We start from the raw sequence: 26,184 nt of genomic DNA, 5'->3' as shown, positions 1-26,184 counted from the left end.
CTGTTAAAGATAACTTAGGTCAAGGAGTAAAACTGCATAGTTTCAGTGTAACTGAAAATAAATGTCCTTTGTCTAACAGCAACAACACTTAACTTGAGGAGAATTTTATCAGTATTTCCAATGTTAAAAATCCGCATCCTTCAAAGGATTTAAAATATGTATCCTTGAAGTAATGTCACTCAAGACTTTAAATCACTACATTCATTTAGCTGAGATGACTTTTAATAATAAGTGCTATAGATCATTGTCATAGCCGAGCTCTAACTTGTTAGGTGGTTTAATCCTTAGAGAGAACAAGAGAGGGAAAGAGGTAACATATCCCTTATGATCTAGTTCAGTATCACTTATCTCTTCTTTATGGCCTAATTAGTTGTCTAATCGCCTCCTAAGGACATCTTTTATTATTCTCTGTAGAACAGTGAAGACAGTAAGACAGGAGGTGTGTCTACGTCTGTGTGTTTGTGTGGTGCTCGGGGTTGCAGAACGTCTGTGTCTGAGATATTGAGCAACGCTGCATACACCAGTACACCTTGTGATGCAGATTATTTATGGATGCCTATCATTTTGTTTACATTAGGGCAGGGTTCATGTGTAGTTTGGTTGTTTTATGACAGCACATGTAACTGTAAATGTTACACTCAACAGCTGGTCAGAAAGTCACCAATGTTTCTGAAATTGTGTTTTTGGATAGTTGGCTGATATTTTTTTTTTTTTACATACATTAATGGTTGGTTTGTGTAAATGTTACATGTGAAAACCTGTTTTAAAGAACAGCAGAAGTTTTACCTTATCCAAGATTTTTAGGAGGTTAAGTCTTAAAGATTTGTTTTTACCAACCTGGCTAAGCTGTGATGGGTTAAAGAAAAATGTCTCCTAATGCATAGTGTGTCCATCAGTCCCCTGCTAGACTCAAATGCAATTTCTGTTTTTCACTTCCAGTCTTATTTTTTGTTGTTCATCATCAGATTTCATGTTTACAACATAGATGCAAAAAGATTTCTTATGAAGTTAAACATGTGACAGAGCTTAACCAAAATAGAATAAAGGCTTCAATTTAGACATGAACTACTTAGTCATAAAAACAGGTAGAGAGACGCGGCAAGGAGAAGTATCCCCTTTGTCTGCTGTTGTAGGTAGATACAGATAATGTTTGCTTCAGTTAGCAATATTTTCTAATGTCTATCTCTTAATCTGCTTCAAGTATAAAAGCTTGTCTATGGGTCACTTGGTTGGACTTTTCTTTTATTGTTTGAGTACACATTGTATCAAACAAAGAACAAGCTAAATGTTATCGTAGAGGAGATAAAGAAAACTGAACTCTGCTTTAACAGAATATGAGCTCAGTTTATGACAGCATACGGTGTTGTAAACTGTGTCACATCATTAATATACTACGTGTTAACCTGCTTTGTTCTCGCCCAGTCATGTGGCCACAATGATTTAGTCAGATTCTGCACCTGGGTGTTAACATCTGCCTATCTCAGCCATATCCAGTATGTTTATAATGAGAGCTTAGGTTCAGTAAACATCTAATATTTTCCAGATGTTGACATGTGCTTTTGTTGAGATAAAACTAACAAGCCACTAAAGAGAATATTGTTTAGTGCCTCCAAATATGTCAAAAAACTGAGATGACAATTGCCTTCACGAGAGGCTCTTTTGTCAAGACCTGTTGTGCATTTGATGCGGAAGAAGCATGTGAAGGCACACACGCAACTTGCGAGATTCCGCTGTTACCAGTCTTGCACAAGAGTTGATGGAAACACACTTTAAGGATTTGAAGTGATCAAGTAATTGCACTTGACAGCTTTCAGCCGGGAAGCTGAGCAGGGAGGTTTTCCTTTTTTTTAATGGATTAGTTTGAGTTTGAGTTGTGTTGCAGACACTGAATTGTGCGTACAAAGTTGTGTGGGAGTTTTTGGTTAGCAAGATCCCACATTCTCATTCACGCACACATTCTAATTCAATAGATTTTATATGTGGAATTATTTTTGACAAATGAATGTGGATAGAAATCCTTTGACATGGGCAAATATTTGCTCTGATGAATGAATCTGTAATAGGTATAATGTCTGGCTTCTATTTTCTTAAGCATTTCTTTGTGACTAAGGTGTCATCAGTTCTTAGCACATCCAGTTGAGTCTATTCACCAATCAGGCTTTGTGATGCAGCAAGCCCTGGCCTTCATTAGCTGAATATGTGTAAATCATTTTATCTTGGTGACTTGGTATAATAAGGGAGGGGTAAACAAAGTGAGGATTTATATTTCTTCTTCCTTTTGCATTTCTAATGAATCAGCTTGTTGCTCATCTTTACTAACAATTCTTTGTATTCCCAACCTTCAACAGTGAACCTGCTGGATTCCCGCTCTGTGATGGGAGACCTGGGATGGGTGGCCTACCCTAAGAATGGGGTGAGTATACCTCTTTCTAAGATGTATCGAAAAGGTGTTGATTTATAAAAGTGTGGGTGAGATTAGGCAAATACTAAATCTCCATTTTTACAGATGCTGCAGTCAGCTGTTAGCAATTATGATGTTTTTGATTCATGATTAGTGATCTTTTTTTTCTTACCCATTAGGAAAGTAAACTCATTTGTGTGTAAATCAAAAGACACTTATAATTATAGTTTACACTGAAGCATACTGTAAGTTATTCTTTTGTTTTATCAAGGTGAAAGATCATTTTATTTCCAAGAACTTTCAGTTCATTATCAGGGTAAATTGAATTCATGAATAATATATCGAAAGTCACCATGGAATATTTTATTCTCAAGCCAGGAGTTGACTTTCCATTTCCAAGTATTCCCAAGGTGAAGGCTAATTAGAGAATGACTTACTAGACTTACTAAATTGTTATTTCATGGTATTATATAGTGTATTTTAATGAGGAAAAATGGTGCTTTAAAAATGATTAATGTCTTTTCGATTTTCAATACTACCTTAGAACATCAGACATTAAGCTACAACTGAGTCTGTCATACTTACGTGAAAAATGGAAGTGTGGAACATCTGGGGGTTTACAGTGCCGTGGCTTATTTAAACAGAAATGTTTTGTGCATCGATTTGATCCACATTAAAAATCTCCTACTGGCAAATCTTCTCTGAAAAGATGCAGCTATACACACCGTACCAATAGTGCTGACCATAGCATTTTCTTAGCTTTGAGTATTCAAATCACAGCCCACTCTGTGGCGGTATGTAGATGGGAAAGATAGTGCTGACAAAAGCAGCCGTATGTGCAATCATATTAATGAAGATTTCATTATGGCGTGCGGGTTTTTAACAGTACAGCTGCATAAATAACTACGTTTAGGGGAGATGGAGAGAGGAAATAAAGGACTTCATTAGACAATCCAAGGATCCCTTAACGATGTCTTAATTAGTTGTTATGTTTATATTCAGCTGCTTTTTAAGACGACTCGTTTTGGGGGGTTGTCTAACAAAGACACACCAAACATGTCTTTATTTCCCAGTTGGCCATTATAACGTGTTCAGTGTTGGTACAACAGCACACTATTTGCAGTCTTGGACTTTTTTTCACACAAGCACACACTTTCACACTTCAAATTTTGGCTAAATAAGTACTTGAAAAGGCACGAAAGTTATTTATTTAATGATTTTTTTTAAGTCTCATGTTCCAGATGGCTTGATTTATTCCTGGTTTTCTCCTCTTCCCTTCATCCCCATCATTGCCTTTACTTCCATTCTTCCATGTCCCTGAACATGTGCAAGACTCCTCATCTCCAATTTCTTCTTATTCTTGTCCTCTACTTGCCTTTGACTCTTACTCTTCTCTTTGCTTCCTTTGGCATTGTTTTTTTTTTTAAAGTAAAGATTTGACAGTTTTTTAAACTTGAATTTAAACAAAAGGGATTAAAATAAGAGCTTTAAATGTGTCTTAAAATGTGATGGATGACCTTAAAAAACTTGGACAGATTTCAGAGAATGCAGTAACACCAAACACAGCATAATTACTGTAACAGATAAATGTCTTGAAGTAGGAGAGTGAAACACTCTAGTGATTTACATGGTAGCTTGAAATTGGATACTTGGAGTGGAAAATCATGAATACTGTGTTATAAAATCCTGTTTCTAAAAGCTGGTTTGTGTTTACGATGAGTTCCTTGAACTTTGTTGTTTAGAGTTGTTGTTTCTTCGCTTCTTTATCCACATCTTTTCTCTATACACAAGCTCAACATTAACCGAAGTTTAAAAAGACCTCTGGAAGTTGCTGTTTCTAATCTAATTTGGAAGTCTAAGTGGGAAAAAAATCACCAGGCCTCGCTGGCTGGTACCCAGAGTTATTTTTGTTTATTGAGACTTGGATCTTTATTCTGGCAATATGGAAAGAGAAGTAGGGAGAACTGGATATATAGAACGATAAAATGGGATTTTTCCAGATGAAGATATGCATGAGAAGCATGAGAAACCAGTATTTCTTTGATCTCGAGAACAGAATGCTTTCATCTTAAACTATTTTTGATAGAGGAGAAAGTTCCCGAAATAAGGACAATAGCAATTGGAAATTGGAAATCTAAAAGGTAAAATATAGTAGCTTTATTTTCACTGGGATGTAATCATAGGTAGAGAGCGGATGATAAGGCAATTATTGAACTTGTTGTGGTGTTGTGTGTTCATGTGAATGGGGGAAAGACCAAAACAGCTTTTTAAAACAGGCTGTAAACATGCTACTTTTTTCTGCTTATTTTACCCTAAGTTCTATTAGGATTGACTTGAGGCCAAGCCTCATCTGGCCAGTGAAGAAACTGCACTATTTGGTTTCATTTTTCAGCACCAGAGACTGACAATTGTTTGCACATGAAAAGACTGAGCAAGAAATGCTGTCGTAATTGAGGCTAAACATGGAGGAGTTTTGATTCATCAACATTTGAACTTTTTTTCAATGTTGATATCAACTGTATATCTCCCTATTGCCAGTGGAGGAGCATTTACTGATAGTTTGGATATGACTTTTATGTTTAATTAATTATGTTTAGATGTTTAGGGTCATATAATAAATTCTAGTTATGTGCTCTACATAAAAAAAGACCACCACGCACAGTGCTGTTCAAATATCTTGGGCCACCAATTCTTTATGTTTTGCTAGGAAAATGGGGAGTGTGTGCAGGGTTTTATTGAAATGTGCAAACATACATGCATTATATATAATGCAAAAGCAGAGTTTGTACAATTCTAATGAGCTGGAAAGTCAATATTTAGTATGACCACCTTTATTCTTCAATACAGCCTCAGGCAAGTTCCCTTGTAATTTCTTTAAGTAGTCTGCAAGAATAGTTCTTCTGGGTTCTTGAAGGACATTTTAAAAGTCCTCTCATGCTTTCCAGATAGTATTGATATTTCTTTGTTGATAATTCCACACAATTTTGACAAGATCTCCAACACCGCTGGCAGAAATGCAGCCTCAAACTATGACAGAGCTTCCACCATGTTAGACACTCACTGTTGTACCTCTCTTCTGACCTCGTTCTTACGTGTTGACTGTGATTTGAGTCATTTTTTTATAATTTGGATTCATCACTCCATCAGACCCATTTCTACGTAATTCAGCCCAGTTCCTTTGTAATTTAGCATTCTTCAACCATTTCTCCCTGTTTCCCTTCCTTAAGAATGGCTTCTCTACAGCCACCCCCGGGAAGGGCCTTGTTCCATATTTCTTAAGGACTTTCAAATACTGTTCATCTGCTGTTGTTTCCTCTAGTTCTTGTTTTACTGTTACTATTTTATGCCTGTCAGACTGTGTTATTGTTGACATTTTTCATAGCTTTAACTAAATAAATTAGAAATTTGTGTGTTTTTGCAACAGGGTGCTTGTAAGAAAGTGTCTAAAGGTAGAATTTAAAGTTAATTCTTTGCTAAATGATCTGTTATGTGTGGACAAAACACTGGTCTATTCCTCCAGATAGGGACCTTTTTTGCCTGAATGATTCATAGGTGAGATTTAAGTGGCTAAAAAAAACCAACAACAAAAAAAAATCTCTGACAGTGGTTAAATACAAGAACTGGACTGAAAATGTGTGAAAAGGTATCCATTTTCCAAATAAAAACTTTCAGAAAGCCTGGAGAACAATTGCTCAAGACCACTTTAAAAAAATTACAAGAACCTCAGACTCCTTGGAAGCAAAATATAAAGGCAGGAGGGGTGGTTTCAGACTTTTGAATAGGACTGTAACTTTGGCACATAATAATTAGAGAAACTGGCCAAGATATTTGTGGTATCCTCGACATAATTAACTGCTATTTAAGTATATTTATTACACCCAAAATTACTGATACCTTTTATAATTGGCTTGTTATAGTGACAAAATACTTCATTTGTTTATGTGTTTTGCAGTCTTATGAAATTATAAACAGCTTCAGTACTTGGCACTCTGAAGTTCATGATTCAGAACTTTTCAGTTTCTAACAACACACTGTACAATTAATCTTTTACGTTTAACTGCTCACTGATTAGGTAATCAGAGAGTCATTCAACTCTACCATACAGTTTCATTTATGAGGTGAAATTTAAAAAAAGCAAAACCAGACTAAATTGATGTAATCACTGATTCCCTTGGCTGAACAGCCAGTTAGAGAGCTCTTTTTCATCAGCTGTATCCACTGAGTCACTGTGCTCAATTGACCGAAGATAAAGACAGGCTAACGCCAAAAGTACCGAACAGACTTCAAGAACTGTGGCTGAGCACAGATGCTAAATGATATCCCAATGACAGCTTACAGCAGGCTTGTTTTGTGCAGCAGATTATATACTATTTAGCTGATTTTCTTTCCAGTTACAGTAGAAAGATGAAAGGAAGACAAGGTGAGTTAGAAAGAAAAGAAAGCGGACAAGTTGAAGTGAATGGGGAAGCCAAATAAGTGTTGCAGTGTTGCAAGAAAGACAAAGTAGTTTGAAAAAATTAGAGAGGTTAACTGAAATCAGGGAAATATTGGAAGATGAGAAGTCAGAGGAGGAAGAAGGCAACCTGCATTCACTTTGTTAGACTTTAAGATTGTATAATTAAAGTAAGAATAAAGGACACAAAGGGAAAACGATGATAGACATGGGTGAAAAAAAATAAATCAGGGGAATGAGAGAGGAGGCCATAGATGGAAAGAGGTGGTGTGTGTGTGTGTGTGTGTGTGTGTGTGTGTGTGTGTGTGTGTGTGTGTGTGTGTGTGTGTGTGTGTGTGTGTGTGGGGAGTAGTGGCACTGGTAGTGTTAAGAAGAAAAAGGGCCAGTTCTATTACAGTGTCATGATGGTCAGCAGTAATGGGTGATAATAATAAGTTGGTTACAGCGTTGTAGACTTGCAGCCGGAAAGGCACTCAGCACAACCACAGGGGGTCTTCAGACTAGATGTGACACACAAAAATACACATATAACAGTCCAAAAACCCCCAAAACTAAACACACACACTAATGAGGAGCTAGAAGGATGCCTATAGGGGAGTTGGTTTTTTTTTTAGTTTGGAGCAAAGTGGAGATGAAATGACACACAAATGAAAGAGATCTTAATCTCTTTAGACTGAGTGTTGGGACCATTTGCACTCCTACAGGAATAGCAGCTTTTCCAAATTGGCAAAAAAAATTCCAAGTCATGCAGATAGTTGTGCTTTAGTGTGACAAAGTAATGACATATATGTGCTTCTCAAAACCCTGCTGCTTGACAAAATATATTGTTGTTAGCTTACCATTAGCTTTGTGAAAATAGATTGAAAACCAATGTAACATAAAGTTGTCCTGATTGATGTAATTGGTCACAGTTGTTTCTGAGGTACTAGGATATTGTCTAAGTCTTCTGAAAAACATGACCTGGTAAATCCACTAGTTTACTGTCGGTGGGGATAGAAAATCATTCCCCTTTCACATCATGAAGAGGCAGTCTGCACACAAAGTTAGGTCTATGCACTGAATCGAGAGGTTATTTCTGGAGTGATTGAGAAGGAAGAAAGTAAAGTTGAAATAGATCTAGCATTAGGTGAGTTTATTGTGTGATTAACTTTTAGACTGACTGTTTCAATACATTCCCTCACATTATGAATGTGGTTCTGCAACTGCAACCTTACTGCTGTGCTGTTCTGTGCACAGATCAAAGTGTGTTCCTCCAGTAGGTGCAACTAAAAAGTCTTAGAGCAGTCTGTTTCTACATCAGCGGCATTTTTTGGAAAGCCAAAGGATGAACCTTGGTAACATTTTGTTACTCATTTTAGTGGCTGTTTGCTTGTAAATGGGTTATGCTAAATAATTGTTTGATTATTCACTTTAAAGTGTTAGCTCAAGTATCATATCCTATTTACATTAGTAATTAAACTCTATAAATACAGTTGAGCTACAAAGTGGGAGGACTCCCAATTGCAACAATGGCAACACCACTTCCAAGCACACATGCCGAACCAATTTGTTCAAGGCAGAGTGAGAGGAGGTCGTCTGTTCAACTCCCCGCTGGGATACCAATAATGACGCTGTGTGGCTCTGTGTGTGTGTGTATGTGTTAAGCTGTGTAAATCTCAGAGCAGGCTTGTGGATCTGTGCGATCTAACAAGTAAGAGGCTTAATGTCTGTACTGGGACTGACTGGGCTGAGGTCTGGTGGAGATGGGGACTGGCACACAATTAAAAACAGATATCTTTGAATAGTTTGCACTCCATATATGTGAAGACCCTCATTAGCATAATACACTCAAACCACCAATCAAGACCTAGGTCTAAGCCGAACTCAGGAACAAAGTTTAAATCCTCAAACAGCGTTTTAGTAAATCGCATAAGATGATTCGCTTTCCAACAATTTCAGGAAGACTAAAAGTGAAATTGCTTGTTACAAAGATAAAGGTGCAAGACTATTAACACACTGCGTGTGCACACAATATCTATAAATACTTAAATGTCTGCATCCATTATCAAATGATTCTGAAACTGAATAATTACAATCAGAAAACAAAAGAGACAAAACAAAAGAGACACACTTAATCAGGGAAAGTGTAAAAAAAAAAGACAGCTGGAGAACGAGACAGGGAGAAGAGAGCGAAAAGATAAAGACAGAGGGTTGTATACAATGGATCAGCAAGGATTGATTAATATGGGCTATTAAGCCATAACACCAGATCATAGTCTGGTCCCTCTGGCCATATTACAGTGACATGATGAAGCGCCTATATTAGTCATGAGAGAGGGCTAGTGATGCAGATAATAGCCATCTCCCACGAGACCTGCAGAGGGAATTAATGCTGCTGTCTGACACACGCACACATGCATGGATGCATATGCTCACACACACTTGAATGCTGACAAGGTAATTTGCATATATGCACATGCAGAAATGGATTCACACAGACACACACATTCTCCTTTAGAGATATGGTGCTACAGATGAACACACAGGTGCAGGTTAAATCCTCTTTTTTTTTTTTTTTGCTGACAAGAACGCCACCCCTCACTCATGGTAAATGCATATGTACCCTTTAACACGATCTCATTCCTTTCTCTCTATTGCAGTAGGAGGAAATGAGGTGGAAGTGATGAGGATTATTTTGCTATCTATACCTTGACACACACACACTAACATGCATGCACACACACACAAACACACCGTTAAAATTTCCACACCAGCGTTAATCCTTTCAGAAAAGCATTTCTGTTGCTCATTCTTAAAGTATTACCACGGTGTCAGATTCTCTGTATGAGTATAATTTCACATTTTTAAACAATACAGGCAACATACTAGAATTTACTGTTTACTTCATTGTTATATGTAGAATTATAAGCATGCTTAATTAGACAAGTTTGTCCTAGTAGACTGAAAATGTTATGATGTAATACTGTAAGTGTGTTACTAAGGATGACTTATGGTTTTGAAAAAAAAATGTGTTTTATACTTTATACATTTTGGTAATATTGTACTGTGTGTTACACTCTTACATTTTTAGAATAAGATGGTACATTATTAATATTAATATTAAGTTTAAGACTAAACTGTAGTTGGGCTGACTGTTGGTAACTGTTAATGGATTAATTTAAAAAATCAGAATGCTAAAAACTACCGATATAAATTTGAGTTTTAAAATACGATTATCCCCACACACCTATTAAATTGATGTTGTGACTCTTTGGAGGTTCAAGCAGTGACCATAGTAAAGTAATATTCACACATTGATGCATTAGCTACTAAATATTCTTGTATATAACAAATTTAAAGCCATTTCATCAAAACATTTTTCTGTACTTTAAGCATGTTGTAAAATTGACTTTAGTGATGTTTTGAATGCAGGATGTGCATGGGAATATTAAGCATTTAATCATTTGAAAGGAACAAGGTCTTTCCACTAATATTTTGGGGTTTTTTTTTCTTTTTCAGTGGGAGGAGATTGGGGAAGTAGACGAGAACTATGCTCCCATCCACACCTACCAAGTATGCCGTGTGATGGAGCAAAACCAGAACAACTGGCTCCACACCAACTGGATCCTGACTGAGGGTGCCCAGCGGGTATTTATTGAGCTCAAGTTCACCCTGAGAGACTGCAACAGCCTGCCAGGGGGTGTCGGGACCTGCAAGGAGACTTTTAATATGTATTACTATGAAACAGATGGGGACGAAGAAGAGATGGAGGAAGGAGAGATGAGAGATGGTACCGGGATGACAGAAGAGGAAGACAGGGCAATGAAGGAGAGCAGGTACATCAAAATTGATACCATAGCAGCTGATGAGAGCTTCACTGAGCTGGACCTTGGGGATCGTGTGATGAAGCTTAACACTGAAGTCCGCGATTTAGGTCCTCTGACCCGGAAAGGCTTCTACTTGGCATTTCAGGATTTAGGGGCCTGCATTGCTTTAGTCTCAGTGAGGGTTTTCTACAAACGCTGCCCATTCTTGGTGAAGAGCTTGGCTGAGTTCCCTGACACAATCCCAGGCTCAGAAGCCTCACAGCTGGTAGAGGTAGTGGGCCGCTGTGTCAATAACTCCCTGCCTTTATACGAGCCTCCCAGGATGCATTGCAGCACAGAGGGAGAGTGGCTGGTGCCCATTGGGAAGTGTGTTTGCCAGCCGGGATTTGAGGAAATCAACGGATCTTGTCAAGGTGAGAGGGTAAAGTTTGTTGTGAAATTGAGCTAATAAGATCATTTTGAATAAATCAGCAGCTTTTAAGATGATTAATTGAAGTTAAAGATCCAGTTTCTTAATCTGTCTAGTCATCACATTATTTTGTTACCTTTTTAGGGCTGTGGGTGCACATACATGTTTGTTTGTTTTGGTTGCTGTCTTCATCCTGTGTGTATTTTCATATCCATGCACATGTTTATTTTTAGTATAGTGTGCTTGAGTGTGTGCATGGATCTGTTTATTCTTTTAGCAAGAGTGCTTCTTACGCTGTTGCTGCGTGAGTCTGTGAGTGTTTCTTTCTAGCTTAGTGGAGGGTATTCCCCTGTGGCCTGCAGCACTTTGCTGCTCTCATACTGTTCTGCTCCAGCTCGTGCCCAAACATTCCCACCACTGACCTTAACTGCTATTTCCATGGGTACCTAGGGTCTATGTATTTTTCTCTCCTTTCAACCTCTTCAGTCTTCCCCTACGCTGCCTTTAAATTACTCAATTATTTGCACGCTAAACTCCACTTATGCAACTGAGAGTAGCTTTGAACGGCATGGTGGACTTTAAGAAGAAGAAATTTCAGAGAACATTCGTTACAATGGCACGACGCTATGTGATACAGTAAAGTGAAATGTGTGATTTGGTCACTCTTTGTGCTTTTTATTTTCACACAGTCTTCTCCCAAGTAAGTACCAGTCTCTAGTGATTAAATACATGATTTGTTTGTGAGCTACTGATGTGGAAGTTTTATTCTTTAGCTTTTCTGATTTAGATATGTGCATGTGGAAACTGGATTGAATGTTAAAGGAGGGTGATTGGCAGATGACAATATGTGAAAGAGGTCTAATAGTAGGGTTTTTTTTCTTTCAGAACCAAAAGACAACTAAGCTTTGATTAGTTCTCAATAATCAAATGGTAAAAAAGTGAACCATCTCTCCAGTAGCTCTACAGTAGCTTCACTTTGTCAGATATGAAATATCTGTGGGGAGATCATTAGGAAATAGCTGTCAGTAGACCACTGGCCTGCCTGAAGTCATTCTCCCACAGACTGTACAGACAGCCAGACTACTGTTACGGTTACAGGCTGAGAAGGCAAAAAAAAAAAAAAAGTTCCAGAACAGCATTTTTGTGATCATGAATATTAAGAACCAATTACTGTCTCAGTATTATTAAAATAAAAGGATCATCTTTGAAGCTATACTGCTGTGTACTACTGCATGAATACTGACTGGAATGCACATGCAAAAGATAAAAGAATGGCTCTACAGTACTGTGATTACCACTCATTAGCTTGCCACCTAATTATACACAGCTAATTATGCTTTACAGACTTCTGCCATTTGATAACTTTTGATTTGACCACTTGTGTCAGCTGAAGCCTGGAGAATATTCAAAATTACTGTACACTGTAAGTACAGCAGTTTCGCTGAAAAATGACGCAGACTTTTTGTGACTTCTTGTGCCTCGTTAACATATTTTACATGTTTTGATGCTTGACTCAAGGACTTAAATTTTTTAACACCTACTTGCACATTTACTTCTGTTTTCGTTGTTGGTCACGCTAACGCTTTTAGTTTATTAAACAGACTGCAGCTGTGTTTTTGCATGCTAACAATGCTGCTGTTGGCATTCAAGTCGGTTCTAAAAACTTGATGGATTGTTAAATAATGATGTGAAGACTTGACTCAGGATCTGCTGAGTGGTGTAGTCTTGATTCCTTAGTACCGTCTATAGGCAAATATTAGCATGCTAACATGCTAAACTAAGAAAGAAACATTATAAGCCTTGGGCTAAACGGGCCCTCACCAAACATGAGCTTGTACTTTTTTTGTCTTGTGAGGTCTCTGGTACGAGGCCTGGCTACAAAGGGTTTGTCATCAAAGTACTTTGCTGCACCTTATGCTGGAGGGAAGCTCCCAAACTTCTGTAGCCTTGTGCACTTTCTCTACATGCTATGCATATTCACATTCATCATTCTGCAAGTAAAACAAAATGCAAAACAAAGGAAAACTTTTTTGATGACTTTTTTAAAGTAACAGGACAGTGACATCATTACAGAGTATTAAAATACAAAAAAAAAAAGAAAGAAAGAAAGAAATCTATGAATTCCAAAAGGTTTCCACCCAAAATGGCTTGGCAAGCATATAACTGCAAAGGGATTTGCAAATGCATGAAGCTTGCCTGGACAGCACAAAAGATTAAAACGGTACTTCGGTGGTGTAGACTGAGCTATAAAGAGAACAGTCAAAAAGCAGCACTCCCTTTGTGCACTTTTGTAAAGGGTTGTGAGGTGTTATTTTGATGTGACTGTAATAAAATCTGACCCTGCCTTGTCTTGCAGCTAACTGCCTCCACGGGCTCTTTCTTTCTGCTTCTTGTGCCAGAACAAAGTTACAGGGTTTACCTGGTTTTCATGGTGTCTTTCCAAGCTCCAAGGAGTGTTCTGAATTCTTAGGAGATGAAGTTGTGTGATATGCAAATTTTTGCCATTAGTTAAACCTTCTGGAATAAAAACAAATCTCGGGAGCTCGCAGTAATATCATTTATCTCTTTTTTTTCGCAAATTGTAGTCCATATTTACAGCAAGCTGAAGTGAAGTGAGTAGAAAAGATTCCTCACTATTAATTAGGCTACAGGGGGATGTTTTTTGTCTTTACAGTTTTGTATACAGATGAAACTGTTAGAGTGACACGTACCCTTTGAAAATGTCTACAGAGAGAAACATGGCAGGGTTTCCTCAGTAGCAGGTTTGTAACCATATGTGTTCTCTGCCTTAGTAAACACTTTTTCATGTGTATTTCAGTCAGTCACATTGGAGTGTAAAGTGTTGATTTCTGTTTTTCAGACACTGAAAGAATTCCTGGACTCCATACTGCTAGAAGTCATATTTGGTGTCTTTTTATGGACAGCACAGGAGTAGTTTCTAGCTAAGAAATGGTTGTCGTACAGATCTGTTGAGCTGGATTTTTAGAACCTTAATTTTAATTGTATGCTCTTTCAGTGGATATGTGCTATTAAAAACGAATAGCACTTTTTAAAGAGAGATGCCTCATTGGTAAAAACTACATTTTATGTGTAGACAGTGAATCAATGGATTGAAGGTCAGAGGACACTACAGTGAGTGAGAAGATGTGTAAACCCTGGCTGTATTGGCAGTGTGTGTGCTGCTTAGTAGAGCATGATTTAATGTTGCCTTTGTGAATGTAGGACAAAACTCATTATGGACAGCTCTTCATCCTCCTTTTTGTCTTTATCTTTCTCACCTCTCTTGCTCTATCTCATTCACACGTCCATTTTTTTCTCACTCCTTTGGTGTGTGTCTTTCTCTGTACCTTGGTTTGTCCATTACCCGGTCATTTTGCTCTTGCATTTCTTAAACCCTTCATATGTCTGCTTCTTTTTCTTCTTTGACTGCCTATCATTCATTGTTTCTCCATCCTACTTTTTTCTTTTTCAGGTTCTGCTATCCAGTGCATTTGCACTCTCCTGCTCTTGCAGCTGTCTTTGACTCTTCCCTCACTTTTTTCCTCAGTTTAAAAGATCTGCCTCTTTCACTATCAACACATCACACAACTGTCTTTACTCTGCATCTGGGAGATACATACACACAGCACCCACACATATACTTTTCTCTCAAAAGTTCATCTCTATTTGTGGAAATAACTCAGTCACCAAACAATTGTAGCATGTAAAGGAGAATCTGAGCTCTTAGGGATTTATGAAAATGGTGCATCATCCCTGTGGAGCAGCAACTGTGTGGCCATGCACTGCTGGATTTGTTGCAGTTTATTTATTGTTCCATTCTGCTACTGTCCAACTTTGTGCTACGTTTGACAGCACACTTAATATCATTAAATTATGCATCATCGTGCATCATAAAATCCAGTTTTTTTGTTTTGCTTCTGCACAAAAAAATGAAAAATACATATAAATACATATATATATATATATGTATACACTCTATAAATAAATGTCTTGTAAAAGAACAAATTTTGTCAGATACTCATACATATGGTATATCATAATAAATATGAATGTACATTCAGCCTTTTTGCTGCTATCCTGCAGCTTTGTAAGCCTAATAGGACTGAAGGGAGGAGGGCAGCACATCCATGGGTAGATGGTTTGATGGATAGACAGAGTGATGAGAAGAGTACAGAGAGAAGTGAAGGCAAAACAAGGGGACACAAGATAAATTGGAGATTTCTCACCACAGGGTGTGAGGGCATGGAGACAAAGAGATGGATGAGTGTTGTTCCAGGGGTGATGGGGATAGAGAATGGATAACTGTGGATAGAAATGGCAGATGGATGAAGAGAGAGAAAAGAAGGAAGAGGGTGTAGACTGACTTAGTCTTTGAAATGAGGCCTGTTTGATTGAATACTAGAGAGAATAGAAAGAAACACTGGAAGAATGCTTGAATTAAGGGTTAACTAAATAAGAGCTAAATAGAAAGGCAAATATATTAGCTTTGTCAGGACATGTCACACAAATCGGGTTAGTAAAATTAACATTTTCCTTTTTTACATCAACTCAGCCCTCAGATGGGTTAAGAATAAACCCAATTTATATTTAAATTATTTAGTCTACAAAATGTCAGAAAACAAAAATTACAAAAAAGTTACACAACCTTAGAGTCTGCGGTCTTGTTTACAAAAGATACTATTTTATATGACAGTAACCATACAAAAAAGAGGAGGCATTAAATTCTCACATTTGAGCCGGTTGGCTATTGGAATATACAATGTAGCAAAATATTTTTGATGTGCATTAACAATGTTTAACATTGAAAACGTTACATAAACAAATGTTTAAATTGGTGCATTAATGGCCTTGTCTTGCTGCATTACCATATTGAAATGGCAATGGAAACTGAATTTATTTTTCAGAACAAGTCCCAAGAAAGTTTGACATCATCAGAACAGTTTGAGAAGCCTCCATGCTAAACCACTATCAGAGCAAAGGCCTGCAGAGGCTAATTGGACGGCCTCAACCTAAATATGTAGATATGTTGGCATAACTTATTGATCTGTCAGTCTTATATAAGATTTGTTTATTTGTTTATTTATAAGGAACCCCATTAGCTTCCACAACAGTGGTTGCTAGTCTTCCTGGGGCCCAAGCCATCAAATATCTCCAAATAAAATGTTACAACAATTAGATCTACAGTAAAGTTTTACAATACTGAAATGTAAACATGTGAATATTAAAAATTATATAAAAGCAGAAAACCAAAACAAAACACTCAAACAAAATACACAATTTCCATTACAAGTGATATTACCCTCTACAATTTTTACAAATACATTAAAAACTGCCTAAATAGGCTTTTAGGTGATTTTTAAAATTATGAATTGAAGCCAATTCTCTTATTGCCTCAGGCAACTTATTCCACTGAAACAATGCTCTGAATATAACAGAGTTTTTCAAAAAGTTACTTTTAACACGAGGAATTACTAAATTGTGGTTGGTTGAGAATCGTGTGGCATGATTATGAATTTCATCTGGATACTGCAACTGAGCACAAAAAAAGTGTGGTGTGTTTAACAGTATTGTTTTCTTTAAAAATACAAGTAAGCCATAGTATAATTTAGCTTGTACAGAAAGCCAAGAAAGATGATCAAAAGTCCAGTCACCAATATGGTGGACACATACTTGAAAACACAATCATGATTGAATTGTTGATGAGAGATGTTGAAATGGTGGAATAAGGCCTGAAATATATTTGAATAAATTGTTTTTGGAGTGAAATTCATATAGGAAGAAATTCATCTACAGCTGCAATGATTAGAGATTGACTGGAATGTTGGCTGCATTGAAAGTAAATAATGGAATAATGGTATATGTGAGAGTAAAATGATGAAGTGGAATGATGCAATAAATATTGAAAGAAGCGTGCAGTGATAGAATAAGGGCTAGATTCAATGTGGAGAAAAGGGAATTCAGGATGACCAGGATGTTGGATGTTGAAAAAAAAAGAGCTAAATGCTTTGGATTCAGAATGAGGGGAAAAAGGTGGACTGAAGCAGGATTGAGCCTTTGTGATGTTTGGATTTGGGCTACACTGATTTCACATGACAAAAGAAGAAAGACTTAGAGGTACAATACGGGCAGCAATGTTGGGGGAGAGAGAAAGGGATGTCGGGGGAGGGGATGAGGAGAAAGACAGCAGATACGGGATGCAAATTAAAACAAGTGTGACTACTGGTATCCTTAATTAACAGAATTACTTGTAATAAAGAAAAAAAACCTGGTTGTGACTGGAAGGATATTGCATCTTCAGGATACATCTCAACATTTTTTAATATTTTGTTTGGAGATAGTTGTCTAAGTGTCAGGGGTAGAGTTGGATTTCCCTTGACGATTCTTTGTTTCAGTGCCATGGCTCCCCTGATGTTCCTCTGTGTTTGCCTGCCTGTCAGACGTCACTGCAGCATATGTCAAACTTGATCTGGCCACAGTCGTGATGCTGCCATCAAAAACAGTCTCACTGGCGTAGTAATGTGAAGAAGCTTTCTGCCTTCTCCCTCTAGGGATTTATGGGGATAGTGAACAAGCAGCTCACACTTACAGTGTGAGGCTTGTGGTTGATGCTGTGGTGACAAGGGTATTACAGTCTCTTGCATAACACAGAGATACACACATGATCATGAAGCATCTGTCATTTTAGTAGAATTACCATCATGTGCCGATAAGGATCTGAGTGTGACATGAATACTCTGAGTGTTTTATTTTTTTCTGTGTATTTTCAAAATTGTTCAGTACATTACATTTTTTCCACTATATACAGGGAGTGCAGAATTATTAGGCAAGTTGTATTTTTGAGGAATAATTTTATTATTGAACAACAACCATGTTCTCAATGAAGCCAAAAAACTCATTAATATCAAAGCTGAATGTTTTTGGAAGTAGTTTTTAGTTTGTTTTTAGTTTTAGCTATTTTAGGGGTATATCTGTGTGTGCAGGTGACTATTACTGTGCATAATTATTAGGCAACTTAACAAAAAACAAATATATACCCATTTCAATTATTTATTTTTACCAGTGAAACCAATATAACATCTCCACATTCACAAATATACATTTCTGACATTCAAAAACAAAACAAAAACAAATCAGCGACCAATATAGCCACCTTTCTTTGCAAGGACACTCAAAAGCCTGCCATCCATGGATTCTGTCAGTGTTTTGATCTGTTCACCATCAACATTGCGTGCAGCAGCAACCACAGCCTCCCAGACACTGTTCAGAGAAGTGTACTGTTTTCCCTCCTTGTAAATCTCACATTTGATGATGGACCACAGGTTCTCAATGGGGTTCAGATCAGGTGAACAAGGTGGCCATGTCATTAGTTTTTCTTCTTTTATACCCTTTCTTGCCAGCCACGCTGTGGAGTACTTGGACGCGTGTGATGGAGCATTGTCCTGCATGGAAATCATGTTTTTCTTGAAGGATGCAGACTTCTTCCTGTACCACTGCTTGAAGAAGGTGTCTTCCAGAAACTGGCAGTAGGACTGGGAGTTGAGCTTGACTCCATCCTCAACCCGAAAAGGCCCCACAAGCTCATCTTTGATGATACCAGCCCAAACCAGTACTCCACCTCCACCTTGCTGGCGTCTGAGTCGGACTGGAGCTCTCTGCCCTTTACCAATCCAGCCACGGGCCCATCAAGACTCACTCTCATTTCATCAGTCCATAAAACCTTAGAAAAACCAGTCTTGAGATATTTCTTGGCCCAGTCTTGACGTTTCAGCTTGTGTGTCTTGTTCAGTGGTGGTCGTCTTTCAGCCTTTCTTACCTTGGCCATGTCTCTGAGTATTGCACACCTTGTGCTTTTGGGCACTCCAGTGATGTTGCAGCTCTGAAATATGGCCAAACTGGTGGCAAGTGGCATCTTGGCAGCTGCACGCTTGACTTTTCTCAGTTCATGGGCAGTTATTTTGCGCCTTGGTTTTTCCACACGCTTCTTGTTGACTATTTTGAATGAAACGCTTGATTGTTCGATGATCACGCTTCAGAAGCTTTGCAATTTTGAGACTGCTGCATCCCTCTGCAAGATATCTCACTATTTTTGACTTTTCTGAGCCTGTCAAGTCCTTCTTTTGACCCATTTTGCCAAAGGAAAGGACGTTGCCTAATAATTATGCACACCTGATATAGGGTGTTGATGTCATTAGACCACACCCCTTCTCATTACAGAGATGCACATCACCTAATATGCTTAATTGGTAGTAGGCTTTCAAGCCTATACAGCTTGGAGTAAGACAACATGCATGAAGAGGATGATGTGGACAAAATACTCATTTGCCTAATAATTCTGCGCTCCCTGTAATGCATAGACCTACATCCTAAAAGGAGAGGAGAACATTTTCTTTCATCTCCCATGCCATTTCAAGTAGTACTTTTTTTCTCTTGTGGTAAGATTATAAGAAAAAAAACTACAGGAGAAGAGGGAATGCTACTAGCAACACATTGCTTGTACTAAGTTGGTCCCGCTATTGCATCAAAACTACCTTAATTTTTCATAACAGAAATTCAAGCAAATGCTTGAAATATCCTTCAGAGATTTTGGTCTATATTGGCATGATAGCATCATGCAGCTGATGCATATTTATTGGTGCACATCAATTATATGAATCACTGCTGTATCCTTAATTAAGATCTGGTGACCGTGGAGGTCATTTCACTATAGTGAACTCATTTTCAAGTTCAAGACAGTTTGAGATTATTTGAGGTTTGTGACACGGCACGTTATTCTTCTGGAAACAGCCATCAGAAGATGAGTACACTGGTAATAACCAGATGGACGTGGTCATCAACAATACTCGTTTAGGCTGTACTCAGTTGGTACTAACAGGTCCAAAGTTTAACCAGGAAAGATCCTGCACATCATTACACCATCCACCACCACCAGCTAGAACCCTTTATACATTGATGGTAGGATTGGCCTTACTTAGGTGCTTTCATGTTGTTTACACCAGATTCTGATGACAGACAACATTTTTCTTAACTTCTGTTGTCCATTTTTGATAACTAGATCAGAATTCACTGGACCCAAAACATCCAGTAGTTCAAGTAAGATGCTTTCCAGCCTGTATCTATGTCTTTTTAATTCATGTCATATGAGTTTAGAGTATTCAGATTCCCATACAGAAATGTTCTGCCATCCCTCATCACAGTCAAAGATAAAGAGTGCAAATATCAAGTGGCAGGAAACCATCATCCCCTAAACTATGAATTGACTAGATTCATCAAGGAAAGAGCCACCATTATTCCTTTTAGATCCTGCTCAACTGGAATCTGCTAATGGCTTCTTTCATTGAACTCTTTCCTCCTGCATCATGCTCTCTCTCCAGCTTTCTCCCCACCCCCTTCCCCCCATCATCTCCACGTGGTGATGCTGTCATGACAACTAAAGTGCTTCCTGAGTGCTTGTTGGGTAAACTGACTTTCCCAGAAGAGCTTCCTCTCTTTTACCCTTGCCCCTGTTAACAAGCATACACACCCACATGGTTTTATCTATACTTGTGAAGACCTTAATTGACTCATTGTCATTACCATACCTCTGACCCGAGCCATAACCAGCATAGCAAGTTGCATAATCCCATTTGTTACACTAACAGACAAATGCATCATCCTCACTCAGACAATACCCCTAAAAGAAAATCTCTTTGAAGAAAATGGGCCAGCCATTTGTCCTCACAAAGATGGAAGAGCAAACGCTCATGCACCCACACAGACACGCAGAAACACACGCACGCATTCCTGCAGTTGCTGAAATATTCATAAAATGCTTCATTCAGCAGCAAGGTTCTTTCCATGAAAGCCTGGCCATCTCCAGAGTCCGAGCCAGTGGAAGCTTAGTACTGATCATTTTGGCACTATATTACCCATAATGCATTTAAGAAAGGTGATGAGTTTCACCCGTTTTATAAAACCATCATAGCTCTACAGCAATGATGCAATGCAGGCATGCTATTTTTTGTGTTGAGTCAGGTGGATTATACCATACATGCAAATTTGTGAATTAAAAGTCATAAGAAATTCACAACCTAATTTTATACACGTCACATATCACTGTCCTATCCCCTTTTTGCAAGAGCATGGTTGTACAACTGAGATCCCGACCTTTGTACACCTAGTTTGTGGATCTGTGCAATTTTTCTTCATGCTTGTTGGTCCATTGATGGAGTCTAATATTTGGAAGTAAATTAATGTCAGCTAAATGGTGAAAGGGCACTATAGTATGTTTTATGGCTAGTTAAATTGTTTTCCCAAGACATCCAGTCAGCATATTATGATTTATCACACATTTCTTATATTTACTCTTTTTCTCTAGACACTTACTGAGCCAATACATTGGGTTTGGTTCGAAAGCTATTGTGACCTGGATGCTTGACCTTTGGGTTTCTGCTCGTGGTCTGATTGTGAGAATAAATGAGTTGTGAACAATGGCCTCCTCTGTCAACCAACAGAAAGGAAAACCCCATTCACTCGATTGTGTATTATTACGGTATTATCATCCTTCTTTGTTTGTGTTCACATAGAAACATGCACAAATATGAGCATGCATTGGCACATGCACACAAGCAGAGGCACACAAACACAGCAATACAAAAATAATAAAGGTATGAAACATCTCATGCATGCACACCCTGAAACACGTGTTTATGATTGTTAGGCCAGTAGTTTGCTGTGGGACAAACACAGGAACAGGATATTTACTGTGTTTCCTCAGCTGGTTTATTAGTTCACAATAGTATCTGCTAACAATATAGGCAGTGCATTGAAATTCAGCCTCGTGAGTATTTGGATTTCTTCAGTCAAAGTTTACTTTTTGGTCAGTCCTGCTGACTGTGTGTGCTGTTGGAAGAGTGACGGGAAAGATGGAAACGTAAGTGGTTGTCACAGAATGGTGTGAGCCATTTGTGTTTCCATCCTCATTTCATCTTTTTATGGCTGTTTGGTGGTTCAGTGGTGCAACATAACTGCAGTAAAAACAACTACAACAGCTACATATACAATTTACTGTGTAGTCCGGTATGCAGTGTTCTCCAGCAATCTGATGCATTGGTATGATCAGTAATAATCCATTAACATACTATGTAATTATACATAAGAGATCTTTTTTTTAATATATTTGCATCCATACAGTTTTCTAAGCCCATATAAATGAATTTAAATCCAGTGTTCAGACACAGTATGTGGTCCTTAACTTTAAATTCTCTTTCATTTTAGTCCTTATCTCAGTACGTCTCCTTCTCTCTGCCTTAATCGCTTACTCGCTCTAATCCCACCAAACGACAGACAGTCATATAAATCAACATGTTTACAGTGAAATGTTTCCAATTAAAGAGGACGTTCGTTAAGAAGCATCAACGGATACCGCTGGATCCTTAATTGCCTGGGATGCCAGTGTATGATGCATATTAATTACGTATTAACCTTACAGTCAAACACACACAAATGCACATTAGTGTGTATTGCATATTAATTACCTATTACCCTTTGTTCTGTGCATTAAGAGCTGCGTGGCATCAGAAAGACAGCTTGCCCAAGGGCAACACATACTCGTACACACGTACATTAATACCACCAACGCCGTCTAGTCAGGTTGCATTCACAATGAGGAATGAGCTATTTCAGTCAGCCAGGCATGACCATAACTAATCTCACTGCAGGAAGTGTGTCTGTTAGTGTGTATACATATGTGTTTTCGGTTATTTGCGCATTTAAGATGGTTAAAGAATTAAAGCACCTCATCCGAATCCAGCTGCCTGCATGTCCCTCGCTATTGTTGTGGAAATACAAAAGGTGAGTTGGTCAAAAACAGACAGTAAATGCAATGTAAAATAAATGAAGTGAAAAAAAATCACTTAAAAATAGCACTTATTTTTTAATAAACCTTTAGTAATCAAGCTGCCATGTAAAGTTAATGTAGACCGCTTGCATGTTATGCAGTCCTATCTAGACAGTTGTACTGTGGATCTTAAGGCTGCCCCTCAGCTGTTTCTTGCTCTCAGTGTTCTTAAATTTACTCTCTGTGGCTTTTTAAGCACTTAATCCTATTTCCAACCTCCAGTTTGCTTCTCTGACCTTCACAAACCTTTGCATTCAAATCCTTTAACACATAATTAAGTGAAGAGAGTGATATTGATATGTAGTCATGATATATGTTGTCAGCTGTACTCATACAATTCAAAAAACGCATCTATAGACTTAATTTCTCTGCATGTTCTTTGTTCATTTGCATGTAGAGCATGGGTAATCTATTTATCCTAAATGGAAATGGAAATGAAGTAGAATTAATGATAATAAATACCTTAACAAGTAGTGATTAGTCAACTAGAATTGACTTTTATTAAAGTGGCATCCAATGGATTTTTTTTCATGCCAGTTTGCACATTTTAATTGCAAATGTTTATATCATTTTCATAATCATTTACAACTTCCAGGGGAAAGACATTTCCATACATTAATTTAATTTAATCAGAGCGCATCATCTCGCCTTTGACGCCACACTGGGAGCAAAAGTCTATCAGTCTATCAAACGTGGAATAGGAAAAATATATCTATTTTTCAGCTAACAAATAGATTTATTTTGCATAAGCAGTAAATGTCAAAGTAACAATGATTTATTTGATTTTCATTATGGTAGAGTGGTTTAACTATTTCCCAACAATTAGAGATCATATATGTGTGTATTCTCTTGAGTGACAGCTGGCCACAACGGTGGCCAACAGACAAATTAAGAAGAAAGAAAGAAAAAACCATCCAGAATGTCAAAACGAGTTGAACAGGAAATCCAAGTAGGGAGCCATCATAGTACCACACTGTGCCCACACCATACTGTTTGACTGACAGGTGATCTTTGGGGAGCGCCACATACACGCACACAAAGTTACAGACACGCACGCCTGATGATGAGAGCTTACCAAATCAAAAAGAGATGAAAAATAAATAAAGATAATCCATCATCTTGGCATTATACCTGAATGTAGTATCAGAAATTATTAAAGAAGTTTTTCTTTTCTTTTTTTTCATTTATTTATTTTCTGCTTTGACTCTACTCTCCAACACTCTACTTCACTGTTTGGGCACAAATATGCTTGTCTATGTATGTGAAATGAGCTGCCATCCCATTTTTATTGATTTGACCATGGGGGTTTGGAGGATGAAGCCAAGGAGAGCTAGAGACCAGACAATGGCAATAAATCTATATGCAACCACAAGTGTGTAGGTGTGTGTGTGGTAACAGGCTCACAAAAAGATTAGGTGTGTCCTACTGCCCTGGCTCGCACACCCATGTTGAGGGTAGTACATCATTGGCCTAACAAAGCACATTAAGTAAGGGAGTAACCATCAGTACAGAAGCTGAAACATTAAAATGCTTCATGTAACAAAAATACACAAAAATGTATCTCATGGAATAACTGTCTTAAACACCTGAATGAAACAAGCCATACAAAGGCAGTTAAGCATAGAGAATGTCACCAGATGTAATCCTGTCCTGAAGCTTCGCCAGCTTCATAAATGTGTCAAAAACATTATCTTGAGCCCCAACTTATAATTACAGTATGTGAGGCATTCGAAATGCCAAACAGATTTTATAAAATGCCTGTTTCCGTGTGTGTGTGTGTATGTGTGCGTGCGTGCGTGCGTGCGTGTGTGTGTGTGTGTGTGTGTGTGTGTGCGCGAAGCAAAGGTGAGACTTAGAGTGATCCAGGGCAGAGGGAGAATTTTTCAGGCCTAATGTTCCATGACAACAGACCAAGGTTCCGTCAAGGTGAATCAGAGCCACTGCTGCCTAACGACTGAAACACACACACACACGCACACGCACACACGCACACGCACACACACACACAGACATACACACAAACCATCCCACCAGTCTTCCTTTGTCTCGTCCTTTCTTCTCTTCTTTCTCCTTGTCTCATCCTTGTAAGCTTGGCTTTTCTCCTCCTATCATTTCCTTTTCTCACCTTATCTCTGTTTTTAACCATCACGCATTGTTTCCGTTTCCTAGTTTTTGTCCTCCTGTCCTCCTACCTGAGGTTTAATTATGTAGTTCTTAATCATAGCTGTGATCTGAGTGGGCTTCACAATAACTGGGGAAACACCAGCTCCTAAATTTAGAGGACAAGTCTTTTTTTCCTCAATTCTCCCCCTTGTCCTGCTTAGTTATATAGAAATATGCCACTGACTTTGCAATAACTTATAGAACTCCACTTATCAGAACTTATCTGGATGACAACAGCCAACTCGTTAAGCTGGTTTGTGAGACTGTTGATGTATGAGTACCATTTAACATTCACAGTGCATCAGCATCCCGTCTACCTGCCCCACTTAGATCAGCCTGAGATCTGTCTGTGTGTGTGTTTGTGTGGGAGGAAAGTAAATTTTGCCTGTTTGTGTTCTTGTCGTATTTGTTTGTAAATGCTGCACATATGGCACCGATATTGGGAAGCAGATGCAAGTCCAAACTTAATCAGGTGCTGGTTATAAATCATTGAACTGAAGATAATACAAGAAGGGAAATCCTTCAATGAGGAAAACTTTTTGATTAAACAGTGAAACATGAAAAGCAAGGTTATACAGGTTGACTAAAAGAAATAAGCCCCGGAGGGATATAAGAAGAAATCAGACTTCAAAAGAAACAATATAAGTGTGCCAAATGCTTCTTTTAATTTCAACTATGAAACTGCTGTATATCTCTGACGAGGAACCTCAAAACAACCGCAACCACCCAGGGAAAATTTCCTACCAGTGTGATGCTGACCTCCTTTTTTTTCAAAAGAAATAACCATGTCTTTTTCTCCCCCACTTTTTTTTGTATTTGTACCTCTCTCTGTGACCCCTTTTCTCCTTTCTATTTATATGTCCACTTTTATCATCTCCCTATCCACCCCCAAACATCCTCTCTCCTCCCTGTCTTTCAGTCTGCAAAGTGGGGTTTTACCGCTCGCTGCTGGAGTCTTTGGCCTGTAGTAAATGTCCACCTCACAGTGTGGCCAGACAGATGGGAGCCACTGCTTGCAGCTGTGAAGACGGATACTTTAAGCTAGACTCTGACCCTTCTAATATGGCGTGCACACGT

The 26,184-nt window shown here is 38.2% G+C and overlaps 1 protein-coding gene across 3 annotated transcripts in view; it reads left to right on the top strand.

Annotated features, from left to right (window-relative positions):
* epha5 (EPH receptor A5) overlaps positions 1-26,184 on the top strand; it is a 61,946-nt gene that overhangs the window by 2,726 nt on the left and 33,036 nt on the right. For all 3 annotated transcript variants that reach the window (XM_004538361.2, XM_004538360.3, XM_076886361.1), the window contains exons 2-4: positions 2,349-2,413; positions 10,353-11,073; positions 26,027-26,182. In XM_004538361.2, the coding sequence (XP_004538418.1) occupies positions 2,349-2,413; positions 10,353-11,073; positions 26,027-26,182 (942 nt within the window). The remainder of the gene's footprint in view (positions 1-2,348; positions 2,414-10,352; positions 11,074-26,026; positions 26,183-26,184) is intronic.

This window comes from Maylandia zebra, linkage group LG7, assembly GCF_041146795.1.
Source record: "Maylandia zebra isolate NMK-2024a linkage group LG7, Mzebra_GT3a, whole genome shotgun sequence".
Taxonomy (NCBI): Eukaryota; Metazoa; Chordata; class Actinopteri; order Cichliformes; family Cichlidae; genus Maylandia; species Maylandia zebra.
Note: the sequence above shows the minus strand (reverse complement) of the source record. Positions and strands in the feature narration are given on the sequence as shown.